The sequence below is a fragment of the Procambarus clarkii genome, chromosome 9, assembly GCF_040958095.1.
Source record: "Procambarus clarkii isolate CNS0578487 chromosome 9, FALCON_Pclarkii_2.0, whole genome shotgun sequence".
In the NCBI taxonomy this organism is placed as follows: domain Eukaryota; kingdom Metazoa; phylum Arthropoda; class Malacostraca; order Decapoda; family Cambaridae; genus Procambarus; species Procambarus clarkii.
The window spans coordinates 38,504,772-38,530,613 of NC_091158.1; the positions used below are offsets into that span (position 1 = coordinate 38,504,772).

General features: G+C 46.9%; 8 protein-coding genes across 8 annotated transcripts; 6 read left to right on the forward strand and 2 right to left on the reverse strand.

Moving 5' to 3' along the window:
• The first annotated feature begins 591 nt into the window (after positions 1-591).
• LOC138362885 (uncharacterized) lies at positions 592-2,642 on the forward strand. The gene is made up of 3 exons (XM_069321459.1): positions 592-617; positions 887-1,650; positions 1,762-2,642. The coding sequence occupies exons 1-3, from the start codon at positions 592-594 to the stop codon at positions 2,640-2,642; spliced, it is 1,671 nt and encodes a 556-aa protein (XP_069177560.1).
• A 4,518-nt stretch (positions 2,643-7,160) lies between these two features.
• Positions 7,161-7,898, forward strand: LOC138362886 (antifreeze protein Maxi-like). Its single transcript, XM_069321461.1, has one exon. The coding sequence runs from the start codon at positions 7,161-7,163 to the stop codon at positions 7,896-7,898; it is 738 nt and encodes a 245-aa protein (XP_069177562.1).
• Positions 7,899-8,786: 888 nt separating this feature from the next.
• Positions 8,787-10,510, forward strand: LOC138362887 (uncharacterized). The gene is made up of 2 exons (XM_069321462.1): positions 8,787-8,791; positions 8,989-10,510. The coding sequence occupies exons 1-2, from the start codon at positions 8,787-8,789 to the stop codon at positions 10,508-10,510; spliced, it is 1,527 nt and encodes a 508-aa protein (XP_069177563.1).
• A 228-nt stretch (positions 10,511-10,738) lies between these two features.
• Positions 10,739-11,434, forward strand: LOC138362888 (antifreeze protein Maxi-like). Its single transcript, XM_069321463.1, has one exon. The coding sequence runs from the start codon at positions 10,739-10,741 to the stop codon at positions 11,432-11,434; it is 696 nt and encodes a 231-aa protein (XP_069177564.1).
• A 2,174-nt stretch (positions 11,435-13,608) lies between these two features.
• Positions 13,609-14,304, forward strand: LOC138362889 (antifreeze protein Maxi-like). The gene has a single exon (XM_069321464.1). It carries the CDS (start codon positions 13,609-13,611, stop codon positions 14,302-14,304), a length of 696 nt encoding a protein of 231 aa, XP_069177565.1.
• Positions 14,305-17,464: 3,160 nt separating this feature from the next.
• On the reverse strand, positions 17,465-18,541 carry LOC123751389 (RNA-binding protein 12B-like). Its single transcript, XM_069321465.1, has 2 exons — positions 18,013-18,541; positions 17,465-17,967 (listed from the first exon to the last, which is right to left on the reverse strand). Exons 1-2 carry the CDS (start codon positions 18,539-18,541, stop codon positions 17,465-17,467), a joined length of 1,032 nt encoding a protein of 343 aa, XP_069177566.1.
• Positions 18,542-21,315: 2,774 nt separating this feature from the next.
• Positions 21,316-23,435, forward strand: LOC138362890 (placenta-expressed transcript 1 protein-like). Its single transcript, XM_069321466.1, has 2 exons — positions 21,316-21,509; positions 23,222-23,435. Exons 1-2 carry the CDS (start codon positions 21,316-21,318, stop codon positions 23,433-23,435), a joined length of 408 nt encoding a protein of 135 aa, XP_069177567.1.
• A 92-nt stretch (positions 23,436-23,527) lies between these two features.
• Positions 23,528-24,355, reverse strand: LOC138362891 (ice nucleation protein-like). The gene has a single exon (XM_069321467.1). It carries the CDS (start codon positions 24,353-24,355, stop codon positions 23,528-23,530), a length of 828 nt encoding a protein of 275 aa, XP_069177568.1.
• Positions 24,356-25,842: the final 1,487 nt, after the last annotated feature.

The window sequence follows — 25,842 nt, forward strand, 5'->3', positions numbered from 1 at the left end:
AGTCACTGTAGTCAACTACTATGCTACCAGTGTTGCCACGGTCTCTGTAGTCTACCACTAAGCTGCCAGTGTTGCTGCCAGTGTTGCCACAGTCACTGTAGTCAACCACTATGCTGCTAGTGTTCACACAGTCACTGTAGTCAACCACTATGCTGCCAGTGTTGCCACGGTCACTGAAGTCAACCACTATGCTACCAGTGTTGCCATAGTCTCTGTAGTTAACCATTATACTGCCAGTGTTGCCAAATTCTCTGTAACTCAACCATTATTCTGCTAGTGTTGTCACAGTCTCTGTAGTCGACCATTATGCTGCCATTGTTGCCACAGTCACTGTAGTTAACGATTATGCCGCCAGTGTTGCCACAGTCTCTGTAGTCAACCATTATGCTGCTAGTGTTCCCACAGTCACTGTAGTTAACCATTATGCTGCTTCTGTTGCTGCCAGTGTTGCCACAGTCACTGTAGTCAACCACTATGCTGCTAGTGTTCACACAGTCACTGTAGTCAACCTCTATGCTGCCAGTGTTGCCACAGTTACTATAGTCAACCACTATGCTGCCAATGTTGCCTCAGTCACTGTAGTTAACCATTATGCCGCCAATGTTGCCACAGTCTCCGTAGTCAACCATTATGCTGCCAGTGTGGCCAAAGTCACTGTAGTCAACAATTTTGCTGCTTGTGTTGCTGCCAGTGTTGCCACAGTCTCTGTGGTCAACCACTATGCTGCCATTGTTGCCACAGTCTCTGTAGTCAACCACTATTCTGCCAGTGTTGCTACAGTCTCTGTAGTCAACAACTATGCTGCCAGTGTTGCCACAGTCACTGTAGACAACCATTATGCTACCAGTATTGCCACAGACACTGTAGTCTACTAATATGCTGCCAGTGATGCCACAGTCTCTATAGTCAACCATTGTGCTACTTGTGTTGCCACAGTCACTGTAGTCAACCACTATGCTGCCAGTGTTGCCACAGTCACTGTAGTCAACCACTATGCTGCCAATGTTGCCACAGTCACTGTAGTAAACCATTATGCCGCCAGTGTCGCAACAGTCTCCGTAGTCAACCATTATGCTGCCAGTGTGGCCAAAGTCCCTGTAGTCAACCATTATGCTGCTTGTGTTGCTGCCAATATTGCCACTGTTACTGTAGTGAACCACTATGCTGCATGTGTTGCTGCCAGTGTTACCACAGTCTTTGTAGTCAACCACTATGCGGCCTGTGTTGCCACTGTCACTGTAGTCAACCACTATGCTGCCAGTGTTGCTGACAGTGTTGCTGCCAGTGTTGCCACTGTCTCTCTAGTCAACCACTATGATGCCAGTTTTGCCACAGTCAATGTAGTCAACCACTATGCTGCCAGTGATGCAACAGTCACTGTAGTCAACCACTATGCTGCTAGTGTTGACAAAGTCACTGTAGTCAACCACAATTCAGCCAATGTTGCTACAGTCACTGTCGTCAACCACAATGCTACCAGTGTCGCCACAGTCTCTGTAGTCTACCACTATGCTGCCAGTGTTGCTGCCAGTGTTGCCACAGTCACTGTAGTCAACCATTATGCTGCCATTGTTGCCACAGTCACTGTAGTTAACCATTATACTGTCAGTGTTGCTGCCAGTGTTGCCACTGTCACTGTAGTCAACCACTGTGCTGCCAGTGTTGCCATTGTCTCTGTAGTCAACCACAATGCTGCTAGTGTTGCTGCCAGTGTTGCTACAGTCTCTGTAGTCAACCACTATGATGCCAGTGTTGCCACAGTTACTGTAGTCAACCACTATGCTGCCAGTGTTGCCACAGTCACTGTAGTCAACAACTATGCTGCTAGTGTTGACACAGTCATTGTAGTCAACCATTATGCTGCCAGTGTTGCCACAATCACTGTTGTCAACCACTATGCTACCAGTGTTGCCACAGTCTCTGTAGTCAACAACTATAATGCCAGTGTTGACACAGTCACTGTAGTCAACCATTATGCTGCCAGTTTTGCCACAGTCACTGTAGTCTACTACTATGCTGCCAGTGTTGCCACTGTCTCTGTAGTCAACCATTATGCTGCTTGTATTGCACAAGTATCTTTAGTTAACAACTATGCTGCCTGTGTTGCTGCCAGTGTTGCCACAGTCACTGTAGTCAACCATTATGCTGCCAGTGTTGCCACGGTCACTGTAGTCAACCACTATGCTACCAGTGTTGCCACAGTCTCTGTAGTCTACCACTATGCTGCCAGTGTTGCCACAGTCATTGTAGTCAACCACAATGCTGCTAGTATTGACACAGTTACTGTAATCAACCACTTAGCTGCCAGTGTTGCCACAGTCACTGTAGTCAATCACTATGCTGCCAGTTTTGCCACAGTCTCTGTATTCTACCACAATGCTGCCAGTGTTGCCACAGTCTCTGTAGTCTACCACAATGTTGCCAGTGTTGCGACAGTCACTATAGTCTACCACTATGCTGCCATTGTTCCCCTTGTCACTGTAGTCTACCACAATGCTGCCAGTGTTGCCCTAGTCACTGTAGTCAACCATTATGCTGCCAGTGTTGCCATAGACACTGTAGTCTACCTCTATGCTTCCAGTGTTGCTACAAAGTGTTGCTCTCACCGACCTAACAAATTCACAAAGACCGGAAAGTTGTAGCATTAAATTTTATGATAGATATCGTGAGGAGACATTCACATATGGGACTAATAGAACAAGAACCCGGCAATGTGATGTTTTAGTGGCCAAAATACGTCTGGGATATAGACGTATCTGGCAGCTTTCTCAAAACCCAAATGTCGAGTACACAATGTGTCAACATTGTGAAAGAGAAAACATGCACTCTCTTGAACATTATATTGTAGAATGTCCCACATTGACTAACTTTCGCCCTCTTTGGCTAAGGTATGCTGAACTGTGTAATTACTATATGAGTACTGTAACACTTGATGATATATTGGACTTGTACCCAAGATTAACCATGTAATGTATCAATTATATAATGTATGTATGTGATGAAACTATATAACCTGAGATTGTAAAAGCACCTTCATCACCTTCAGTGATTAAGTGCTCAATTGCACACTAGTTTCTCTATCAGCTGTCTCACTCTGTCAGAGCAAAATAGACAAATGTATGTGAATGTATGTGTGTACTCAACTAGTTGTACTCACCTAGATGTGCTTTTGGGGGTTGAGCTAATGTGTTTATCTATGTATGTATAAATGTATGTATATATGTATGTGTACATATATATGTATGTGTGTGTATCTTTATGTATGTGTGTGTATCTATATGTATGTGTATAAAATAAATATGGAAGCTGATCAGAATTATATTTCACTTTTGTAAATGCACATTAATGACACAATGTAAAAGACACATCGAACACATTATGTAGGGCATACGTAAATCTGTGTATCTATGTATTTACGTATGTAGGTTAGCTTAGCATTTTAAAAGCACCGAAGCACCTTCTGTGGTTGAGTGTTCAATAAACCCTTGAACTATATGTTTAACACATCTCCAACCCTGTCCATGGAGGACAGAAGTAAATGTATATATGCTGATTAGCATTGTAAATATGTGGCCACGTTAGTGGTAGAAAAAAAAAGTGCTGCTACAGTCTCTGTAGTCAACCACTATGCTGCCAGTGTTGCTACAGTCTTTGTAGTCAGCCACTATGCTGCTAGTGTTGACAGTCACGGTAGTCAACCACTATGCTGCCAGTGTTGCCACAGTCACTGTAGTCAACCACTTTGCTGCCAGTGTTGCCTCAGTCTCTGTAGTCTACCACAATGCTGCCAGTGATGCTGCCAGTGTTGCCACAGTCTCTGTAGTCAAACACTATGCTTCTAGTGTTGACAGATTCACTGTAGTCAACCAATATGCTGCCATTGTTGCCACAGTCTCTTTAATCAACCATTATGCTGCTTCTGTTGCCACAGTCTCTGTAGTCAACCACTATACTGCCAGTGTTGCTGCAATTGTTGTCACAGTACTGAAGTCAACCTCAAATCTGCCTGTGTTGCTTCCAGTGTTGCCACAGCATTTGTATTCAACCACTATGCTGCCTGTGTTGCTGCCAGTGTTGCCACTGTCACTGTAATCAACCACTATGCTGCCATTGTTGCCATAGTCTCTGCAGTCAAACTCTATGCTGCCAGTGTTGCTGCCAGTGTTGCCACAGTCTCTGTAGTCAACAACTATTTTGCCAGTGTTGCCACAGTCACTGTTGTCAACCAGTATGCTGCTAGTGTTGACACAGTCACTGTAGTCAACCACTATGCTGCCAGTGTTGCCACAGTCACTGTAGTCAACCACTATGCTATCAGTGTTGCCACAGTCTCTGTAGCCCACTACTATGCTGCCAGTGTTGCTGCAAATGTTCCCACAGTCACTGTAGTCAACCACTATGCTTCTAGTGTTGACAGAGTCACTGTTATCAACCACTATGCTGCCAGTGTTGCCACAGTCACTGTAGTCTACTTCTATGCTGGCAGTGCTGCCACAGTCACTGTAGTCTACCACTATGCTGCCAGTGTTGCTACCTGTGTTGCCACAGTCATTGTAGTCAACCACAATGCTGCTAGTGTTGACACAGTCACTGTAATCAACCACTTTGCTGCCAGTGTTGCCACAGTCACTGTAGTCAACCACTATGCTGCCAGTTTTGCCACAGTCTCTGTAGTCTACCACAATGCTGCCAGAGTTGCCACAGTCTCTGTAGTCTACCACTATGCTGCCAGTGTTGCTACAGTCTCTATAGTCAACCATTATGCTGCCAGTGTTTCCATATTCACTGTAGTCTACCACATTCCTGCCAGAGTTCCCCTAGTCACTGTAGTCTACCACAATGCTGCCAGTGTTGCGACAGTCACTATAGTCTACCACTATGCTGCCATTGTTACCACAGTCACTGTAGTCTACCACAATGCTGCCAGTGTTGCCCTAGTCACTGTAGTCAACCATTATTCTGCCAGTGTTGCCACAGACACTGTAGTCTACCTCTATGCTGCCAGTGTTGCTACAAAGTGTTGCTCTCACAGACCTAACAAATTCACAAAGACCGGAAAGTTGTAGCATTAAATTTTATGATTGATATCGTGAGGAGACATTCACATATGGGACTAATAGAACAAGAACCCGGCAATGTGATGTTTTAGTGGCCAAAATACGTCTGGGATATAGACGTATCTGGCATTTTTCTCAAAACCCAAATGTCGAGTACACAATGTGTCAACATTGTGAAAGAGAAAACATGCACTCTCTTGAACATTATATTGTAGAATGTCCCACATTGACTAACTTTCGCCCTCTTTGGCTAAGGTATGCTGAACTGTATAATTACTATATGAGTACTGTAACACTTGATGATATATTGGACTTGTACCCAAGATTAACCATGTAATGTATCAATTATATAATGTATGTATGTGATGAAACTATATAACCTGAGATTGTAAAAGCACCTTCATCACCTTCAGTGATTAAGTGCTCAATTGCACACTAGTTTCTCTATCAGCTGTCTCACTCTGTCAGAGCAAAATAGACAAATGTATGTGAATGCATGTGTGTACTCAACTAGTTGTACTCACCTAGATGTGCTTTCGGGGGTTGAGCTAATGTGTTTATCTATGTATGTATAAATGTATGTATATATGTATGTGTACATTTATATGTATGTGTGTGTATCTATATGTATGTGTGTGTATGTATATGTATGTGTATAAAGTAAATATGGAAGCTGATCAGAATTATATTTCACTTTTGTAAATGCACATTAATGACACTATGTAAAAGACACATCGAACACATTATGTAGGTCATACGTAAATATGTGTATCTATGTATTTACGTATGTAGGTTAGCTTAGCATTTTAAAAGCACCGAAGCACCTTCTGTGGTTGAGTGTTCAATAAACCCTTGAACTATATGTTTAACACATCTCCAACCCTGTCCATGGAGAACAGAAGTAAATGTATATATGCTGATTAGCATTGTAAATATGTGGCCACGTTAGTGGTAGAAAAAAAAGTGCTGCTACAGTCTCTGTAGTCAACCATTATACTGCTTGTGTTGCCACAGTCTTTGTAGTCAACCACTATGCGGCCAGTGTTGTTGCCGTTGTTGTCACAGTTACAGTAGCCTACCACAATGCTGCCAGTGTTGCGACAGTATCTGTAGTCAATCACTATGCTGCCACAGGTACTGTAGTCTACCACAATGCTGCCAGTGTTGCCACAGTCACTGTAGTCAACCATTATGCTGCCAGTGTTGCCACAGTCACTGTAGTCTACTACTAAGCTGCCAGTGTTGCCACAGTCTCTGTAGTCATCCAATTTGCTGCTTGTGTTGCTACAGTCTCTGTAGTCAACCACTATGCTGCCAGTGTTGCTGCTATTGTTGTCACAGTCACTGTAGTCAACAACTATGCTGCCTGTGTTGCTGCCAGTATTGCCACTGTCACTGTAGTCTACCACTATGCTGCTAGTGTTGCAATAGTCTCTGGATTATACCACTATGCTGCGAGTGTTGCTACAGTCTTTGTAGTCAACCACTATGCTGCTAGTGTTGACAGTCACTGTAGTCAACCACTATGCTGCCAGTGTTCCCACAGTCACTGTAGTCAACCACTGTGCTGCCAGTGTTGCCTCAGTCTCTATAGTCTACCAGAATGCTGCCAGTGTTGCTGCCAGAGCTGCCACAATCTCTGTAGTCAACCACTATGCTTCTAGTGTTGACAGAGTCACTGTAGTCAACCAATATGCTGCCATTGTTGCCACAGTCTCTGTAATCAACCATTATGCTGCTTCTGTGGCCACAGTCTCTGTAGTAAACCACTATACTGTCAGTGTTGCTGCCAGTGATGCTGCAATTGTTGCCACAGTACTGAAGTCCACCTGAAAGCTGCCTGTGTTGCTTCCAGTGATGCCACAGCCTTTGTATTCAACCACTATGCTGCCTGTGTTGCTGCCAGAGTTGCCACTGTCACTGTAATCAACCACTAAGCTGCCATTGTTGCCATAGTCTCTGCAGTCAAACACTATGCTGCCAGTGTTGTTGCCAGTGTTGCCACAGTCTCTGTAGTAAACAACTATTATGCCAGTGTTGCCACAGTCACTGTAGTCATCCACTATTCGGCCAGTGTAGCCACAGTCACTGTAGTCAACCACTATGCTTCTAGTGTTGACAGTCACTGTAATCAACCACTATGCTGCCAGTGTTGCCACAGTCACTGTAGTTTACTTCTATTCTGCCAGTGTTGCCAGAGTCACTGTAGTCAACCCTTTTGCTGTTTGTGTTGCCATAGTCTCTGTAGTCAACCCTTTTGCGGCTTGTGTTGCCAAAGGGTCTGTAGTCAACCACTATGCTGCCATTGTTGCCACAGTGACTGTAGTAAACCACTATGCTGCCTGTGTTGCAGCTAGTGTTGCCACAATCTCTGTAGTCGACCACTATGCTGCCTGTGTTGCTGCCATTGTTCCAACAGTCTATGTAGTCTACCTTTATGCTGCCAGTGTTGCCAGAGTTACTGTACCCTACGACAATGCTGCCAGTGTTCCCACAAACATTATAGTCTACCACAATGCTGCCAGTGTTCCCACAAACATTATAGTCTACCACAATGTTGCCAGTCTAGCGACAGTCACTGTAGTCTACCACTATACTGCCAGTGTTGCTACAGTCACTGTAGTCTACCACAATGCTGCCAGTGTAGCCACAGTCACTGTAGACAACCATTTTGCTACCAGTGTTGCCACAGTCACTGTAGTCAACCACTATGCTGCCATTGTTGCCACAGTCTCTGTAGTCAACCATTATGCCGCTTCTCTTGACACAGTCTCTGTAGTCAACCAATATGCTGCCAGTGTTGATGCCAGTGTTGCTGCAATTGTTGCCACAGTACGGTAGTCAACCTCAATGCTGCCTGTGTTGCTGCCAGTGTTGCCACAGTCACTGTAGACAACCATTATGCTGCCAGTGTTGCCATAGTCTCTGTAGTCAAACACTATGCTGCCAGTGTTGCTGCTAGTGATGCCACAGTACGGTAGTCAGCCTCAATGCTGCCTGTGTTGCTGCCAGTGTTGCCACAGTCTCTGTAGTCAACCACTATGCTGCCTGTGTTGCTGCCATTGTTGCCACAGTGACTGTAGTAAACCACTATGCTGCCTGTGTTGCAGCTAGTGTTGCCACAATCTCTGTAGTCAACCACTATGCTGCCTGTGTTGCTGCCAGTGTTGCCACTGTCACTGTAGTCAACCATTATGCTGCCAGTGTTGCCATAGTCTCTGTAGTCAAACACTATGCTGCCAGTGTTGCTGCCAGTGTTGCTGCTAGTGATGCCACAGTCTCTGTAGTCAACCAGTATAATGCCAGTGTTGCCACAGTCACTGTTGTCAACCACTATTCTGCCAGTGTAACCACAGTCACTGTAGTCAACCACTATGCATCTAGTGTTGACAGAGTCACTGTAATCAACCACTATGCTGCCAGTGTTGCCACAGTCACTGTAGTCAACCACCATGCTTCCAGTGTCTCCACATTCTCAGTAGTCTACCACAATGCTGCCAGTGTTGCCACAGTCTCTGTAGTCAAGCATTATGCTGCCAGTGTTTCCACAGTCACTGTAGTCTATCTACCACAATCCTGCCAGAGTTTCCCTAGTCAATATAGTCTACCACAATGCTGCAAGTGTTGTGACAGTCACTGTAGTCTACCACTATGCTGCCAGTGTTGCCACAGTCACTGTAGACTACCACAATGCTTCCAGTGTTGCCACAGTCACTGTAGTCAACCATTATGCGGTCAGTGTTGCCACACACACTGTAGTCTACCTCTATGCTGCCAATGTTGCTACAGTCTCTGTAGTCAACCATTATACTGCTTGTGTTGCCACAGTCTCTGTAGTCACCCACTATGCGGCCAGTGATGCTGCCAGTGTTGCTGCCAGTGTTGTTGCTATTGTTGGCACAGTCACTGTAGTCTACCATTATTCTGCCAGTATTGCGACAGTCACTGTAGTCTACCACAATGCTGCCAGTGTTGCCACAGTCACTGTTGTCAACGATTATGCTGCTAGTGTTGACATAGTCACGGTAGTCAACCACTATGCCGCCAGTGTTGCTACAGTCACTGTAGTCAACCACTATGCTACCAGTGTTACCACAGTCTCTATAGTCAACCACTATGCTGCCAGTGTTGATGCCAGTGTTGCCACAGTCTTTGTAGTCGACTATTATGCTGCATTTGTTCCCACAGTCACTGTAGTTAACCATTATGCCGTCAGTGTTGCCACAGTCTCTGTAGTCAACCAATATGCTGCTTGTGTTGATGCCAGTGTTGCTACATTCACTGTAGCCAACCACTCTGCTGCCAGTGTTATCACAGTCAATGTAGTCAACCGCTATACTGCTAGTGTTGACAGAGTCACTGTGGTTAACCACTATGCTGCCATTGTTGCTACAGTCACTGTTGTCAACCACTATGCTACCAGTGTTGCCTCAGTCTCTGTAGTCTACCATTATGCTGCCAGTGTTGATGCCAGTGTTGCCACAGTCTTTGTAGTCGACCATTATGCTGCCTTTGTTCCCACAGTCACTGTAGTTAACCATTATGCCGTCAGGGTTGCCACAGTCTCTGTAGCCAACCACTCTGCTGCCAGTGTTACCACAGTCAATGTAGTCAACCGCTATACTGCTAGTGTTGACAGAGTCACTGTGGTTAACCACTATGCTGCCATTGTTGCTACAGTCACTGTTGTCAACCACTATGCTACCAGTGTTGCCTCAGTCTCTGTAGTCTACCATTATGCTGCCAGTGTTGATGCCAGTGTTGCCACAGTCTTTGTAGTCGACCATTATGCTGCCTTTGTTCCCACAGTCACTGTAGTTAACCATTATGCCGTCAGGGTTGCCACAGTCTCTGTAGCCAACCACTCTGCTGCCAGTGTTACCACAGTCAATGTAGTCAACCGCTATACTGCTAGTGTTGACAGAGTCACTGTGGTTAACCACTATGCTGCCATTGTTGCTACAGTCACTGTTGTCAACCACTATGCTACCAGTGTTGCCTCAGTCTCTGTAGTCTACCATTATGCTGCCAGTGTTGCCACAGTCTTTGTAGTCGACCATTATGCTGCCTTTGTTCCCACAGTCACTGTAGTTAACCATTATGCCGTCAGGGTTGCCACAGTCTCTGTAGCCAACCACTCTGCTGCCAGTGTTACCACAGTCAATGTAGTTAACCGCTATACTGCTAGTGTTGACAGAGTCACTGTGGTTAACCACTATGCTGCCATTGTTGCTACAGTCACTGTTGTCAACCACTATGCTACCAGAGTTGCCTCAGTCTCTGTAGTCTACCATTATGCTGCCAGTGTTCCTGCCAGTGTTGCCACAGTCACAGTAGTCAATCACTATACTGCTAGTGTTCACACAGTCACTGTAGTCAACCACTGTGCTGCCAGTGTTGCCACAGTCACTGTAGTCAACCTCTATGCTGCCATTGTTGCCATGTCACTGTAGTTAACCATTATGCCGCCAGTGTTGCCACAGTCTCTGTAGCCAACCCATTTGCTGCCAGTGTTGCCACAGTCTCTGTAGTGAACCACTATGCGGCCTGTTTTGCTGCCAGTGTTGCCACAGTCTCTGTAGTCAACCACTATGCTGCCTGTTTTGCTGCCAGTGTTGTCACTGTCACTGTAGTCAATCACTATGCTACCAGTGTTGTAATAGTCTCTGTAGTCAACCACGATGCTGCCAGTTTCTGCCAGTGTTGCCACAGTCTCTGTTGTCTCCTATTATGCTGCCAGTGTTGCCACAGTCACTGTAGTCTTCCACAATGCTGACAGTGTTGCCACAGTCACTGTAGACAACTATTATGTTGCCAGAGTTGCCAAAGTCACTGTAGTCTACCACAATACTGCCAGTGTTGCCACAGTCTCTATAGTCATGCCTTTTGCTGCTTGTGTTGCCTCAGTCTCTGTAGTCAACCACTATGCTGCCAGTGTTGCTGCCATTGTGGCCACAATCACTGTAGTCAACAACTATGCTGCCTGTGTTGCGGCCAGTGTTGCCACAATCTCTGTAGTTAACCACTATGCTGCCTATTTTGCTACCAGTGTTGCCACTGTCACTGTAGTCAACCACAATGCTGCCAGTGATGCCATAGTCTCTGTAGTCAACAATTATGCAGCCATTGTTGCTGCCAGTGTTTCCACAGTCACTATAGTCTACCAATATGCTGCCAGTGTTGCAAGAGTCACTATAGTCTACCACAGTGCTGCCACTGCTCCTACAGACATTATAGTCTACCACAATGCTGCCAGTGTAGCCACAGTCACTGTAGTCAACCATTATGCTGCTACCGTTGCCACAGTCTCTGCAGTCAACCACTATTCTGCCAGTGTTGCTGTCAGTGTTGCTGCAATTGTTGGCACAGTACTGTAGTCAATAACAATGCTGCCTATGTTGCTGCCAGTGTTGCCACAGTCTCTGTAGTCAACCACTATGCTGCTAGTGTTGACACAGTCATTGTAGTCAACCATTATGCTGCCAGTGTTCCTGCCAGTGTTGCCACAGTCACAGTAGTCAATCACTATACTGCTAGTGTTGACAGAGTTACTGTAATCAACCACTGTGCTGCCAGTGTTGCCACAGTCACTGTAGTCAACCACCATGCTTCCAGTGTCTCCTTATTCTTAGTAGTCTACCACAATGCTGCCAGTGTTGCCACAGTGTCTGTAGTCAACCATTATGCTGCCAGTGTTTCCACAGTCACTGTAGTCTACCACAATCCTGCCAGAGTTTCCCTAGTCAATATAGTCTACCACAATGCTGCAAGTGTTGCGACAGTCACTGTAGTCTACCACTATGCTGCCAGTGTTGCCACAGTCACTGTAGACTACCACAATGCTTCCAGTGTTGCCACAGTCACTGTAGTCAACCATTATGCGGTCAGTGTTGCCACACACACTGTAGTCTACCTCTATGCTGTCAATGTTGCTACAGTCTCTGTAGTCAACCATTATACTGCTTGTGTTGCCACAGTCTCTGTAGTCACCCACTATGCGGCCAGTGATGCTGCCAGTGTTGCTGCCAGTGTTGTTGCTATTGTTGGCACAGTCACTGTAGTCTACCATTATTCTGCCAGTATTGCGACAGTCACTGTAGTCTACCACAATGCTGCCAGTGTTGCCACAGTCACTGTTGTCAACGATTATGCTGCTTGTGTTGACATAGTCACGGTAGTCAACCACTATGCCGCCAGTGTTGCTACAGGCACTGTAGTGAACCACTATGCTACCAGTGTTACCACAGTCTCTATAGTCTACCACTATGCTGCCAGTGTTGATGCCAGTGTTGCCACAGTCTTTGTAGTCGACCATTATGCTGCCTTTCTTCCCACAGTCACTGTAGTTAACCATTATGCCGTCAGTGTTGCCACAGTCTCTGTAGTCAACCAATATGCTGCTTGTGTTGATGCCAGTGTTGCTACATTCACTGTAGCCAACCACTCTGCTGCCAGTGTTATCACAGTCAATGTAGTCAACCGCTATACTGCTAGTGTTGACAGAGTCACTGTGGTTAACCACTATGCTGCCATTGTTGCTACAGTCACTGTTGTCAACCACTATGCTACCAGTGTTGCCTCAGTCTCTGTAGTCTACCATTATGCTGCCAGTGTTGATGCCAGTGTTGCCACAGTCTTTGTAGTCGACCATTATGCTGCCTTTGTTCCCACAGTCACTGTAGTTAACCATTATGCCGTCAGGGTTGCCACAGTCTCTGTAGCCAACCACTCTGCTGCCAGTGTTACCACAGTCAATGTAGTCAACCGCTATACTGCTAGTGTTGACAGAGTCACTGTGGTTAACCACTATGCTGCCATTGTTGCTACAGTCACTGTTGTCAACCACTATGCTACCAGTGTTGCCTCAGTCTCTGTAGTCTACCATTATGCTGCCAGTGTTGATGCCAGTGTTGCCACAGTCTTTGTAGTCGACCATTATGCTGCCTTTGTTCCCACAGTCACTGTAGTTAACCATTATGCCGTCAGGGTTGCCACAGTCTCTGTAGCCAACCACTCTGCTGCCAGTGTTACCACAGTCAATGTAGTTAACCGCTATACTGCTAGTGTTGACAGAGTCACTGTGGTTAACCACTATGCTGCCATTGTTGCTACAGTCACTGTTGTCAACCACTATGCTACCAGTGTTGCCTCAGTCTCTGTAGTCTACCATTATGCTGCCAGTGTTCCTGCCAGTGTTGCCACAGTCACAGTAGTCAATCACTATACTGCTAGTGTTCACACAGTCACTGTAGTCAACCACTGTGCTGCCAGTGTTGCCACAGTCACTGTAGTCAACCTCTATGCTGCCATTGTTGCTATGTCACTGTAGTTAACCATTATGCCGCCAGTGTTGCCACAGTCTCTGTAGCCAACCCATTTGCTGCCAGTGTTGCCACAGTCTCTGTAGTGAACCACTATGCGGCCTGTTTTGCTGCCAGTGTTGCCACAGTCTCTGTAGTCAACCACTATGCTGCCTGTTTTGCTGCCAGTGTTGTCACTGTAGTCAATCACTATGCTACCAGTGTTGTAATAGTCTCTGTAGTCAACCACGATGCTGCCAGTTTCTGCCAGTGTTGCCACAGTCTCTGTTGTCTCCTATTATGCTGCCAGTGTTGCCACAGTCACTGTAGTCTTCCACAATGCTGACAGTGTTGCCACAGTCACTGTAGTCAACCATTATGTTGCCAGAGTTGCCAAAGTCACTGTAGTCTACCACAATACTGCCAGTGTTGCCACAGTCTCTATAGTCATGCCTTTTGCTGCTTGTGTTGCCTCAGTCTCTGTAGTCAACCACTATGCTGCCAGTGTTGCTGCCATTGTGGCCACAATCACTGTAGTCAACAACTATGCTGCCTGTGTTGCGGCCAGTGTTGCCACAATCTCTGTAGTTAACCACTATGCTGCCTATTTTGCTACCAGTGTTGCCACTGTCACTGTAGTCAACCACAATGCTGCCAGTGATGCCATAGTCTCTGTAGTCAACAATTATGCAGCCATTGTTGCTGCCAGTGTTTCCACAGTCACTATAGTCTACCAATATGCTGCCAGTGTTGCAAGAGTCACTATAGTCTATCACAGTGCTGCCACTGCTCCTACAGACATTATAGTCTACCACAATGCTGCCAGTGTAGCCACAGTCACTGTAGTCAACCATTATGCTGCTACCGTTGCCACAGTCTCTGCAGTCAACCACTATTCTGCCAGTATTGCTGTCAGTGTTGCTGCAATTGTTGGCACAGTACTGTAGTCAATAACAATGCTGCCTATGTTGCTGCCAGTGTTGCCACAGTCTCTGTAGTCAACCACTATGCTGCTAGTGTTGACACAGTCATTGTAGTCAACCATTATGCTGCCAGTGTTGCCACAGTCACTGTAGTCAACCACTATGCTACCAGTGTTGCCACAGTCTCTGTAGACTACCACTATGCTGCCAGTGTTGCTGCAAGTGGTGCCACAGTCACTGTTGTCAACCACTATGCTTCTAGTGTTGACAGAGTCACTCTAATCAAACACTATGCTGCCAGTGTTGCCACAGTCACTGTAGTCAACCACTATGCTGCCAGTGTTGCCATTGTCTCTGTAGTTAACCATTATGCTACCAGTGTTGCCACAGTCACTGTAGTCAACCACTATGCTGCCAGTGTGGCCACAGTCTCTGTAGTCAACCATTATACTGCTTCTGTTGCCACAGTCTCTGTAGTCAACCACTATGCTGCCAGTGTTGCTGCAATTGTTGCCACAGTACTGTAGTCAACCCTCAATGCTGCCTGTTTTGCTGCCAGTGTTGCCAGAGTCTCTGTAGTCAACCACTATGCTGCCTGTGTTGCTGCCAGTGTTGCCACTGTCACTGTAGTCAACCACTATGCTGCCAGTGTTGCCATAGTCTCTGTAGTCAAACACTATGCTGCCAGTGTTGCCATAGTCTCTGTAGTCAACCACTATGATGCCAGTGTTGCCACAGTCACTGTAGACAAACATTATTTTGCCAGTGTAGCCACATTCACCGTAGTCAACCACTATGCTGCCAGTGTTGCCACAGTCACTGTAGTCAACCACTATGCTACCAGTGTTGCTGCCAGTGTGGCCACAGTCACTGTAGTCAACTACTATGCTGAGAGTGTTGTCAAAGTCAATGTAGTCAACAACTAGGCTGTCAGTGTTTCCACAGTCACTGTAGTCAACCATTATGCTGCCAGTGTTGCCACAGTCACTGTAGTCATCCTTTATGTTGCCAGTGTTGCCACAGTTACTGTAGTCTACCACTAAACTGCCAGTGTTTCCACAGTCACTGTAGTCAACCACTATGCTGCCAGTGTTGACACAGTAACTGTAGTCAACCACTATGCTGCCAGTGTTGACACAGTCACTGTAGTCAACTTACTATGCTGCCAGTGTTGCTGTCATTGTGGCCACAGTCATTGTAGTCTACCACAATGCTGCCAGTGTTGCCACAGTCACTGTAGTCAACATTTATGCTACCAGTGTTGCCACAGTCACTGTATTCTACCAAAATGCTGCCAGTGTTGCCACAGTCACTGTAGTCAACCATTATGCTGCCGGTGTTGCCACAGTGACTGTAGTCTACTTCTATGCTGCCAGTTTTTCCACAGTCACTGAAGTCTACCACAATGCTGCCAGTGTTGCCACAGTCTCTGTAGTCAACTCTTTTGCTGCTTGTGTTGTCTCAGTCTCTGTAGTCAACCACTATGCTGCCAGTGTTGTTATAGTCTCTGTGGTCTACTATTATACTGTTTGTGTTGCCACAATCACTGTAGTCAACTACTATGCTGCCAGTGTTACCACAATCAATGTAGTCAACCACTATGCTGCCAGTGTTACCACAATCACTGTAGTCAACCACTATGGTACCAGTGTTGCTGCCAGTGTGGCCACAGTCACCGTAGTCAACTACTATGCTGCGAGTGTTGCCAAAGTCACTGCAGTCAATAACTACGCTGTCAGTGTTGCCACAGTCACTGTAGTCAACCATTATGCTGCCAGTGTTGCCACAGTCACTGTAGTCATCCTTTATGCTGCCAGTGTTGCCACAGTCACTGTAGTCATTCACTATGCTGCCAGTGTGGCCACAGTCACTGTAGTCAACCACTGTGCTGCCAGTGTTGCTGCCAGTGTGACCACAGTCACTGTAGTCTACCACTAAGCTGCCAGTGTTTCCACAGTCACTGTAGTCAACCACTATGCTGCCAGTGTTGACACAGTCACTGTAGTCAACCACTTTGCTGCCAGTGTTGACACAGTCACTGTAGTCAACTACTATGCTGCCAGTGTTGCTGTCAGTGTGGCCACAGTCACTGTAGTCAACCACAATGCTGCCAGTGTTTCTGCAGTGTGTTCACAGTCACTGTAGTCTATCACTATGCTGCCAGTGTTGCTACCAGTGTGGCCACAGTCACTCTAGTCTGCCACTATGCTGCCAGTGTGGCCACAGTCACTGTAGTTAACCACTATGCTGCCTGTGTTGCTGCTAGTGTTGCAACAATCACTGTAGTCAACCACTATGCTGCCTGTTTTGACACAGTCACTGTAGTCAACCACTATGCTGCATGTGTTGCTGCCAGTGTTGCCACAATCACTGTAGTCAACTATTATGCTGCCAATGTTGCCACAGTCACTGAAGTCAACCACTATGCTGCCAATGTTGACACAGGCACTGTAGTCTACCACTATGCTCTCAGTGTTGACATAGTCACTGTAGTCAACCATTATGCTGCCTGTGTTGTCACATTCAGTGTAGTCAACCACTATGCTGTCAGTGTTGCCATAGTCACTGTAGTGTACCACTATGCTGTCAGTGTTGCCACAGTCACTGTAGTCAACAACTATGCTGCCCGTGTTGCCTTGGCGACCCATGGCAGTTGTCTTTCATGAACTGTTTTCGTTGATTCCATTCGAGCATTGACAAATATATTTTTCTTCAACGTTATGTATTAATGATTGTTCTACTCTGTACCTGACATAAAACAGTAAACAATATCAAAGCAACATTATTATTTACAATAAATATTGGAGATAATGAGGTTTGTTAAAAGTTGTTACATGTTGAATCTAACAATAATTAAATGATAGCGGTGATAATAACGAAAGCATTTATAATTGTATTTTACCATACAAGTATTTATTAAAACTTTTATATAGAACAAAATAGGACTCTAATTTAATTTATCTAGCAAGTTCTCTTAAATAACACTTAAGGGGCTCATAATATTGATTAAAGATCACAGTAAAAGTTATAGTATGGGAAATTATCTTTTTTAATGACTTCCAAGTTAAATTAGCTTATAAACTAATTACCGGTATAATTTCCCATAGTATAATAGTACTAGGTCAGGCCCGCCTGAAGCTTACTTCGTGTTCAGGATGATTCATACTGTCTCCTTCATGATGCATTATAACAAAGGCCTCTGTACGTCTTCCTCAGTAGATCTCTGACTGTCTTCCTCAGTAGTCCTCTGACTGTCTTCCTCAGCAGGCCTCTGACTGTCTTCCTCAGCAGGCCTCTGACTGTCTTCCTCAGTAGATCTCTGACTGTCTTCCTCAGTAGCCCTCTGACTGTCTTCCTCAGTAGATCTCTGACTGTCTTCCTCAGTAGCCCTCTGACTGTCTTCCTCAGTAGTCCTCTGACTGTCTTCCTCAGTAGATCTCTGACTGTCTTCCTCAGTAGTCCTCTGACTGTCTTCCTCAGTAGCCCTCTGACTGTCTTCCTCAGTAGTCCTCTGACTGTCTTCCTCAGTAGATCTCTGACTGTCTTCCTCAGTAGATCTCTGACTGTCTTCCTCAGTAGTCCTCACTCTGTCTTCCTCAGTAGCCCTCTGACTGTCTTCCTCAGTAGATCTCTGACTGTCTTCCTCAGTAGCCCTCTGACTGTCTTCCTCAGTAGCCCTCTGACTGTCTTCCTCAGTAGATCTCTAATTGTCTTCCTCAGTAGCCCTCTGACTGTCTTCCTCAGTAGTCCTCTGACTGTCTTCCTCAGTAGATCTCTGACTGTCTTCCTCAGTAGCCCTCTGACTGTCTTCCTCAGTAGTCCTCTGACTGTCTTCCTCAGTAGTCCTCTGACTGTCTTCCTCAGCAGGCCTCTGACTGTCTTCCTCAGCAGCCCTCTGACTGTCTTCCTCAATAGTCCTCTGACTGTCTTCCTCAGTACTCCTCTGGCTGTCTTCCTCAGCAGGCCTCTGACTGTCTTCCTCAGCAGCCCTCTGATTGTCTTCCTCAGTAGTCCTCTGACTGTCTTCCTCAGCAGCCCTCTGACTGTCTTCCTCAGTAATCCTCTGACTGTCTTCCTCAGCAGCCCTGAGCATGTCTAACACAGAAGCCCTGAGCATGTCTAACACAGTAGCCCTGAGCATGTCTAACACAGTAACCCTGGTCATGTCTAACACAGTAGCCCTGAGCATGTCTAACATTGTAGCCATGAACATGTCTAACACAGTAGCCCTGAGCATGTCTAACACAGTAGCCCTGAGCATGTCTAACACAGTAGCCCTGGTCATATCTAACACAGTAGCCCTGAGCATGTCTAACACAGTAGCCCTGAGCATGTCTAACACAGTAGCCCTGGTCATGTCTAACACAGTAGCCCTGGCCATGTCTATCACAGTAGCCCTGAGCATGTGTAACACAGTAGCCATGATCATGTCTAATACAGTAGCCCTGAGCATGTCTAACACAGTAGCCCTGGTCATATCTAACACAGTAGCCCTGAGCTTGTCTAACACAGTAGCCCTGGTCATGTCTAACACAGTAGCCCTGGTCATGTCTAACACAGTAGACCTGAGCATGTCTAACACAGTAGCCTTGAGCATGTCTAACACAATAGCCCTGGTCATGTCTAACACAGTAGCCCTGGTCATGTCTAACACAGTAGCCCTGAGCATGGCTAACACAGTAGTCCTGAGCATGTCTAACACAGTAGCCCTGAGCATGACTAACACAGTAGCCCTGGTCTTGTCTAACACAGTAGCCCTGGTCATGTCTAACACAGTAGCCCTGGTCATGTCTAACATAGTAGCCCTGAGCATGTCTAACACAGTAGTCATGATCATGTCTAACACAGTAGCCCTGAGCATGTCCAATACAGTAGCCCTGAGCATGTCTAACACAGTAGCCCTGGTCATGTCTAACACAGTAGCCCTGAGCATGTCTAACACAGTAGCCGTGAGCATGTCTAACACAGTAGCCCTGAGCATGTCTAACACAGTAGCCCTGGTCATGTCTAACACAGTAGCCCTGAGCATGTCTAACACAGTAGCCGTGAGCATGTCTAACACAGTAGCCATGATCATGTCTAACACAGTAGCCCTGAGCATGTCTAACACAGTAGCCCTGGTCATGTCTAACACAGTAGCCCTGGTCATGTCTAACATAGTAGCCCTGAGCAGGTCTAACACAGTAGTCATGATCATGTCTAACACAGTAGCCCTGGTCATATCTAACCCAGTAGCCCTGAGCATGTCTAACACAGTAGGCCTGGTCATGTCTAACACAGTAGCCCTGAGCATGGCTAACACAGTTTCCCTGGTCATATCTAACACAGTAGACCTAAGCATGTCTAACACAGTAGCCCTGGTCATGTCTAACACAGTAGCCCTGAGCATGTCTAACATAGTAGCCCTGAGCATAACACAGTAGCCCTGGTCTTGTCTAACACAGTACCCCTGAGCATGTCTAACACAGTACCCTTGAGCATGTCTAACACAATAGCCCTGGTCATGTCTAACACAGTAGCCCTGGTCATGTCTAACACAGTAGCCCTGAGCATGGCTAACACAGTAGTCCTGAGCATGTCTAACACAGTAGCCCTGGTCATGTCTAACACAGTAGCCCTGGTCATGTCTAACACAGTAGCCCTGGTCATGTCTAACACAGTAGCCCTGGTCATGTCTAACATAGTAGCCCTGAGCATGTCTAACACAGTAGCCCTGGTCATGACTAACACAGTAGCCCTGAGCATGTCTAACACAGTAGCCGTGAGCATGTCTAACACAGTAGCCATGATCATGTCTAACACAGTAGCCCTGAACATGTCTAACACAGTAGCCCTGGTCATATCTAACACAGTAGCCCTGAGCGTGTCTAACACAGTAGCCCTGGTCATGTCTAACACAGTAGCCCTGGTCATGTCTAACACAGTAGCCCTGAGCATGGCTAACACAGTAGCCCTGGTCATATCTAACACAGTAGCCCTGAGCATGTCTAACACAGTAGCCCTGGTCATGTCTAACACAGTAGCCCTGGGCATGTCTAACACAGTAGCCCTGAGCATGTCTAACACAGTAGCCATGATCATGTCTAACACAGTAGCCCTGTGCATGTCTAACACAGTAGTCCTGGTCATATCTAACACAGTAGCCCTGATCATGTCTAACACAGTAGCCCTGGTCATGTCTAACACAGTAGCCCTGGTCATGTCTAACACAGTAGCCCTGAGCATGTCTAACACAGTAGCCCTGATCAAGTCTAACACAGTAGCCCTGAGCATGGCTAACACAGTAGTCCTGAGCATGTCTAACACAGTAGCCCTGAGCATGACTAACACAGTAGCCCTGGTCTTGTCTAACACAGTAGCCCTGGTCATGTCTAACACAGTAGCCCTGGTCATGTCTAACATAGTTGCCCTGAGCATGTCTAACACAGTAGTCATGATCATGTCTAACACAGTAGCCCTGAGCATGTCTAATACAGTAGCCCTGAGCATGTCTAACACAGTAGCCCTGGTCATGTCTAACACAGTAGCCCTGAGCATGTCTAACACAGTAGCCGTGAGCATGTCTAACACAGTAGCCCTGAGCATGTCTAACACAGTAGCCCTGGTCATGTCTAACACAGTAGCCCTGAGCATGTCTAACACAGTAGCCGTGAGCATGTCTAACACAGTAGCCATGATCATGTCTAACACAGTAGCCCTGAGCATGTCTAACACAGTAGCCCTGGTCATGTCTAACACAGTAGCCCTGGTCATATCTAACCCAGTAGCCCTGAACATGTCTAACACAGTAGGCCTGGTCATGTCTAACACAGTAGCCTTGGTCATGTCTAACACAGTAGCCCTGAGCATGGCTAACACAGTTTCCCTGGTCATATCTAACACAGTAGACCTGAGCATGTCTAACACAGTAGCCCTGGTCATGTCTAACACAGTAGCCCTGAGCATGTCTAACACAGTAGCCCTGAGCATAACACAGTAGCCCTGGTCTTGTCTAACACAGTAGCCCTGAGCATGTCTAACACAGTACCCTTGAGCATGTCTAACACAATAGCCCTGGTCATGTCTAACACAGTAGCCCTGGTCATGTCTAACACAGTAGCCCTGAGCATGGCTAACACAGTAAACCTGAGCATGTCTAACACAGTAGCCCTGGTCATGTCTAACACAGTAGCCCTGGTCATGTCTAACACAGTAGCCCTGGTCATGTCTAACACAGTAGCCCTGGTCATGTATAACATAGTAGCCCTGAGCATGTCTAACACAGTAGCCCTGGTCATGTCTAACACAGTAGCCCTGAGCATGTCTAACACAGTAGCCGTGAGCATGTCTAACACAGTAGCCATGATCATGTCTAACACAGTAGCCCTGAACATGTCTAACACAGTAGCCCTGGTCATGTCTAACACAGTAGCCCTGAGCATGTCTAACACAGTAGCCCTGGTCATGTCTAACACAGTAGCCCTGGTCATGTCTAACACAGTAGCCCTGAGCATGGCTAACACAGTAGCCCTGGTCATATCTAACACAGTAGCCCTGAGCATGTCTAACACAGTAGCCCTGGTCATGTCTAACACAGTAGCCCTGAGCATGTCTAACACAGTAGCCCTGAGCATGTCTAACACAGTAGCCATGATCATGTCTAACACAGTAGCCCTGTGCATGTCTAACACAGTAGTTCTGGTCATATCTAACACAGTAGCCCTGATCATGTCTAACACAGTAGCCCTGGTCATGTCTAACACAGTAGCCCTGGTCATGTCTAACACAGTAGCCCTGAGCATGTCTAACACAGTAGCCGTGAGCATGTCTAACACAGTAGCCATGATCATGTCTAACACAGTAGCCCTGAGCATGTCTAACACAGTAGCCCTGGTCATGTCTAACACAGTAGCCCTGGTCATATCTAACCCAGTAGCCCTGAGCATGTCTAACACAGTAGGCCTGGTCATGTCTAACACAGTAGTCCTGGTCATGTCTAACACAGTAGCCCTGAGCATGGCTAACACAGTTTCCCTGGTCATATCTAACACAGTAGACCTGAGCATGTCTAACACAGTAGCCCTGGTCATGTCTAACACAGTAGCCCTGAGCATGTCTAACACAGTAGCCCTGAGCATAACACAGTAGCCCTGGTCTTGTCTAACACAGTAGCCCTGAGCATGTCTAACACAGTACCCTTGAGCATGTCTAACACAATAGCCCTGGTCATGTCTAACACAGTAGCCCTGGTCATGTCTAACACAGTAGCCCTGAGCATGGCTAACACAGTAGTCCTGAGCATGTCTAACACAGTAGCCCTGGTCATGTCTAACACAGTAGCCCTGGTCATGTCTAACACAGTAGCCCTGGTCATGTCTAACACAGTAGCCCTGGTCATGTCTAACATAGTAGCCCTGAGCATGTCTAACACAGTAGCCCTGGTCATGTCTAACACAGTAGCTCTGAGCATGTCTAACACAGTAGCCCTGGTCATGTCTAACACAGTAGCCCTGAGCATGTCTAACACAGTAGCCCTGAGCATGTCTAACACAGTAGCCATGATCATGTCTAACACAGTAGCCCTGTGCATGTCTAACACAGTAGTCCTGGTCATATCTAACACAGTAGCCCTGATCATGTCTAACACAGTAGCCCTGGTCATGTCTAACACAGTAGCCCTGGTCATGTCTAACACAGTAGCCCTGAGCATGTCTAACACAGTAGCCCTGGTCATGTCTAACACAGTAGCCCTGAGCATGGCTAACACTGTAGTCCTGAGCATGTCTAACACAGTAGCCCTGGTCATGTCTAACACAGTAGCCTTGGTAATGTCTAACACAGTAGCCCTGAGCATGGCTAACACAGTAGTCCTGAGCATGTCTAACACAGTAGCCCTGAGCATGTCTAACACAGTAGCCCCTGGCCATGTCTAACACAGTAGCCCTGAGCATGGCTAACACAGTAGTCCTGAGCATGTCTACACAGTAGCCCTCAGCATGTCTAATACAGTAGCCATGAGCATGTCTAACACTGTAGCCCTGAGCATGTCTAATACAGTAGCCATGAGCATGTCTAACACTGTAGCCCTGAGCATGTCTAACACAGTAGCCATGAGCATGTCTAACACAGTAGCCCTGAGCATGTCTAACACAGTAACTGTCTGCACTAAAAGATAAGCTCTTAAGATGTCGCCTGCAGTAGTCTCATGTCCTGAAGCAGACCTCAGGATGTCGCCTGCAGTACTCTCTAAGACACCACCTGCAGTGGTCTACTGCAGGATGTTGCCTGAATTGGTTGTCATGATGTTGCCTGAATTGGTTGTCAGGATGTTGCCTGAATTGGTTGTCAGGATGTTGCCTACAGTAATGTTTAAGTTGTCGCCTGCAGTAGTTCTCAGGATGTCGCCTGCAGTAATGTTTAAGTTGTCGCCTGCAGTAGTTCTCAGGATGTCGCCTGCAGTAATGTTTAAGTTGTCGCCTGCAGTAGTTCTCAGGATGTTGCCTGCAGTAATGTTTAAGTTGTCGCCTGCAGTAGTTCTCAGGATGTCGCCTGCAGTAATGTTTAAGTTGTCGCCTGCAGTAGTTCTCAGGATGTCGCCTGCAGTAATGTTTAAGTTGTCGCCTGCAGTAGTTCTCAGGATGTTGCCTGCAGTAATGTTTAAGTTGTCGCCTGCAGTAGTTCTCAGGATGTCGCCTGCAGTAATGTTTAAGTTGTCGCCTGCAGTAGTTCTCAGGATGTTGCCTGCAGTAATGTTTAAGTTGTCGCCTGCAGTAGTTCTCAGGATGTCGCCTGCAGTAATGTTTAAGTTGTCGCCTGCAGTAGTTCTCAGGATGTCGCCTGCAGTAATGTTTAAGTTGTCGCCTGCAGTAGTTCTCAGGATGTCACCTGCAGTAATGTTTAAATTGTCGCCTGCAGTAGTTCTCAGGATGTTGCCCACAGTAATGTTTAAGTTGTCGCCTGCAGTAGTTCTCAGGATGTCGCCTGCAGCAGAATGGATTACGAGAACCTTCAAGTCCAGGGATCCCATCAAAAAGCTCATATTATTCAAATCATTAATGTTGTCCCGCCCTGAGTATTGGTCAATATTCAGTTTCATCTTCACAGCAGGAGAGAGTACTGAAATAGCGGGAGTACAGAGAACATACACGACACGCGTAGCCCTCAACCACCTAAACTATTGAGATCGTTTCTAATAAATATACCCTTTAAGAGGACACGAGAGAGGTGTCGAAGCTGCTTAGTCGTGCTCAATCGTCCTCCAGTAGCAGCTGCAAAGGAGCAAAACCTCAGCATATCAAAGAGGCGGTTAATTATACGCTGTCACGTGGACCGTCTCTCTAAGGACACACCGTTCGTCTGGGACGGCCTGGCTGCTCTGGTGCCAAGTGCAGTTATTGCCTGTTGGGATTAAAAAATTAGAGACAGAGTCAGAATCATAAACAAATATTACAACCTCTCACTGCTTGGATGGTAAGGAATTTTATGTTGGGGTCGGTAATATGAGGACATGTTGTTGTAAGTGGCCAGCATGCAGTGAGAGGCCAGCAAGTAGAGAGTGGCCAGCATGCAGTGAGTGGCCAGCATGCAGTGAGAGGCCAGCAAGTAGAGAGTGGCCAGCATGCAGTGAGTGGCCAGCATGTAGTGATTGACCAGATGTAGTGAGTGGCCAGCATGTAGTGAGTGCCCAGCACGCAGTGAGAGGCCAGCAAGCAGTGAGAGGCCAGCATGCAGTGAGAGGCCAGCATGTAGAGAGTGGCCAGCATGCAGTGAGTGGCCAGCATGCAGTGAGAAGCCAACATGTAGAGAGTGGCCAGCATGCAGTGAGAGGCCAGCATGCAGTGAGTGGCCAGCATGCAGTGAGAAGCCAGCATGTAGAGAGTGGCCAGCATGCAGTGAGAAGCCAGCATGTAGAGAGTGGCCAGCATGCAGTGAGAGGCCAGCATGTAGAGAGTGGCCAGCATGCAGTGAGTGCCCAGCACGCAGTGAGAGGCCAGCATGTAGTGAGTGCCCAGCACGCAGTGAGAGGCCAGCATGCAGTGAGAAGCCAGCATGTAGAGAGTGGCCAGCATGCAGTGAGAGGCCAGCATGTAGAGAGTGGCCAGCATGCAGTGAGTGGCCAGCATGCAGTGATTGGCCAGCATGTAGTGAGTGCCCAGCATGCAGTGAGAGGCCAGCATGCAGTGAGTGGCCAACATGTAGAGAGTGGCAAGCGTGTAGTGAGTGGCCAACATGTAGAGAGAGGCCAGCATGTAGTGAATGGCCAGCACGCAGTGAGTGGCCAGCATGAAGTGAGTGGCCAGCATGTAATGAGTGACCAGCATGTAATGAGTGGCCAGCATGCAGTGAGAGGCCAGCATGTAGTGAGTGGTCAGCATGTAATGAGTGACCAGCATGTAATGAGTGGCCAGCATGCAGTGAGTTGCCAGCATGCAGTGAGTGGCCAGCTTCTAGTGAGTGGCCAACATGCAGTGAATGGCCAGCATACAGTGAGTGGCCAGCATGCAGTGAGTGGCCATAATGCAGTGAGTGGCCATCATGCAGTGAGTGGCCAGCATGCAGTGAGTGGCCATAATGCAGTGAGTG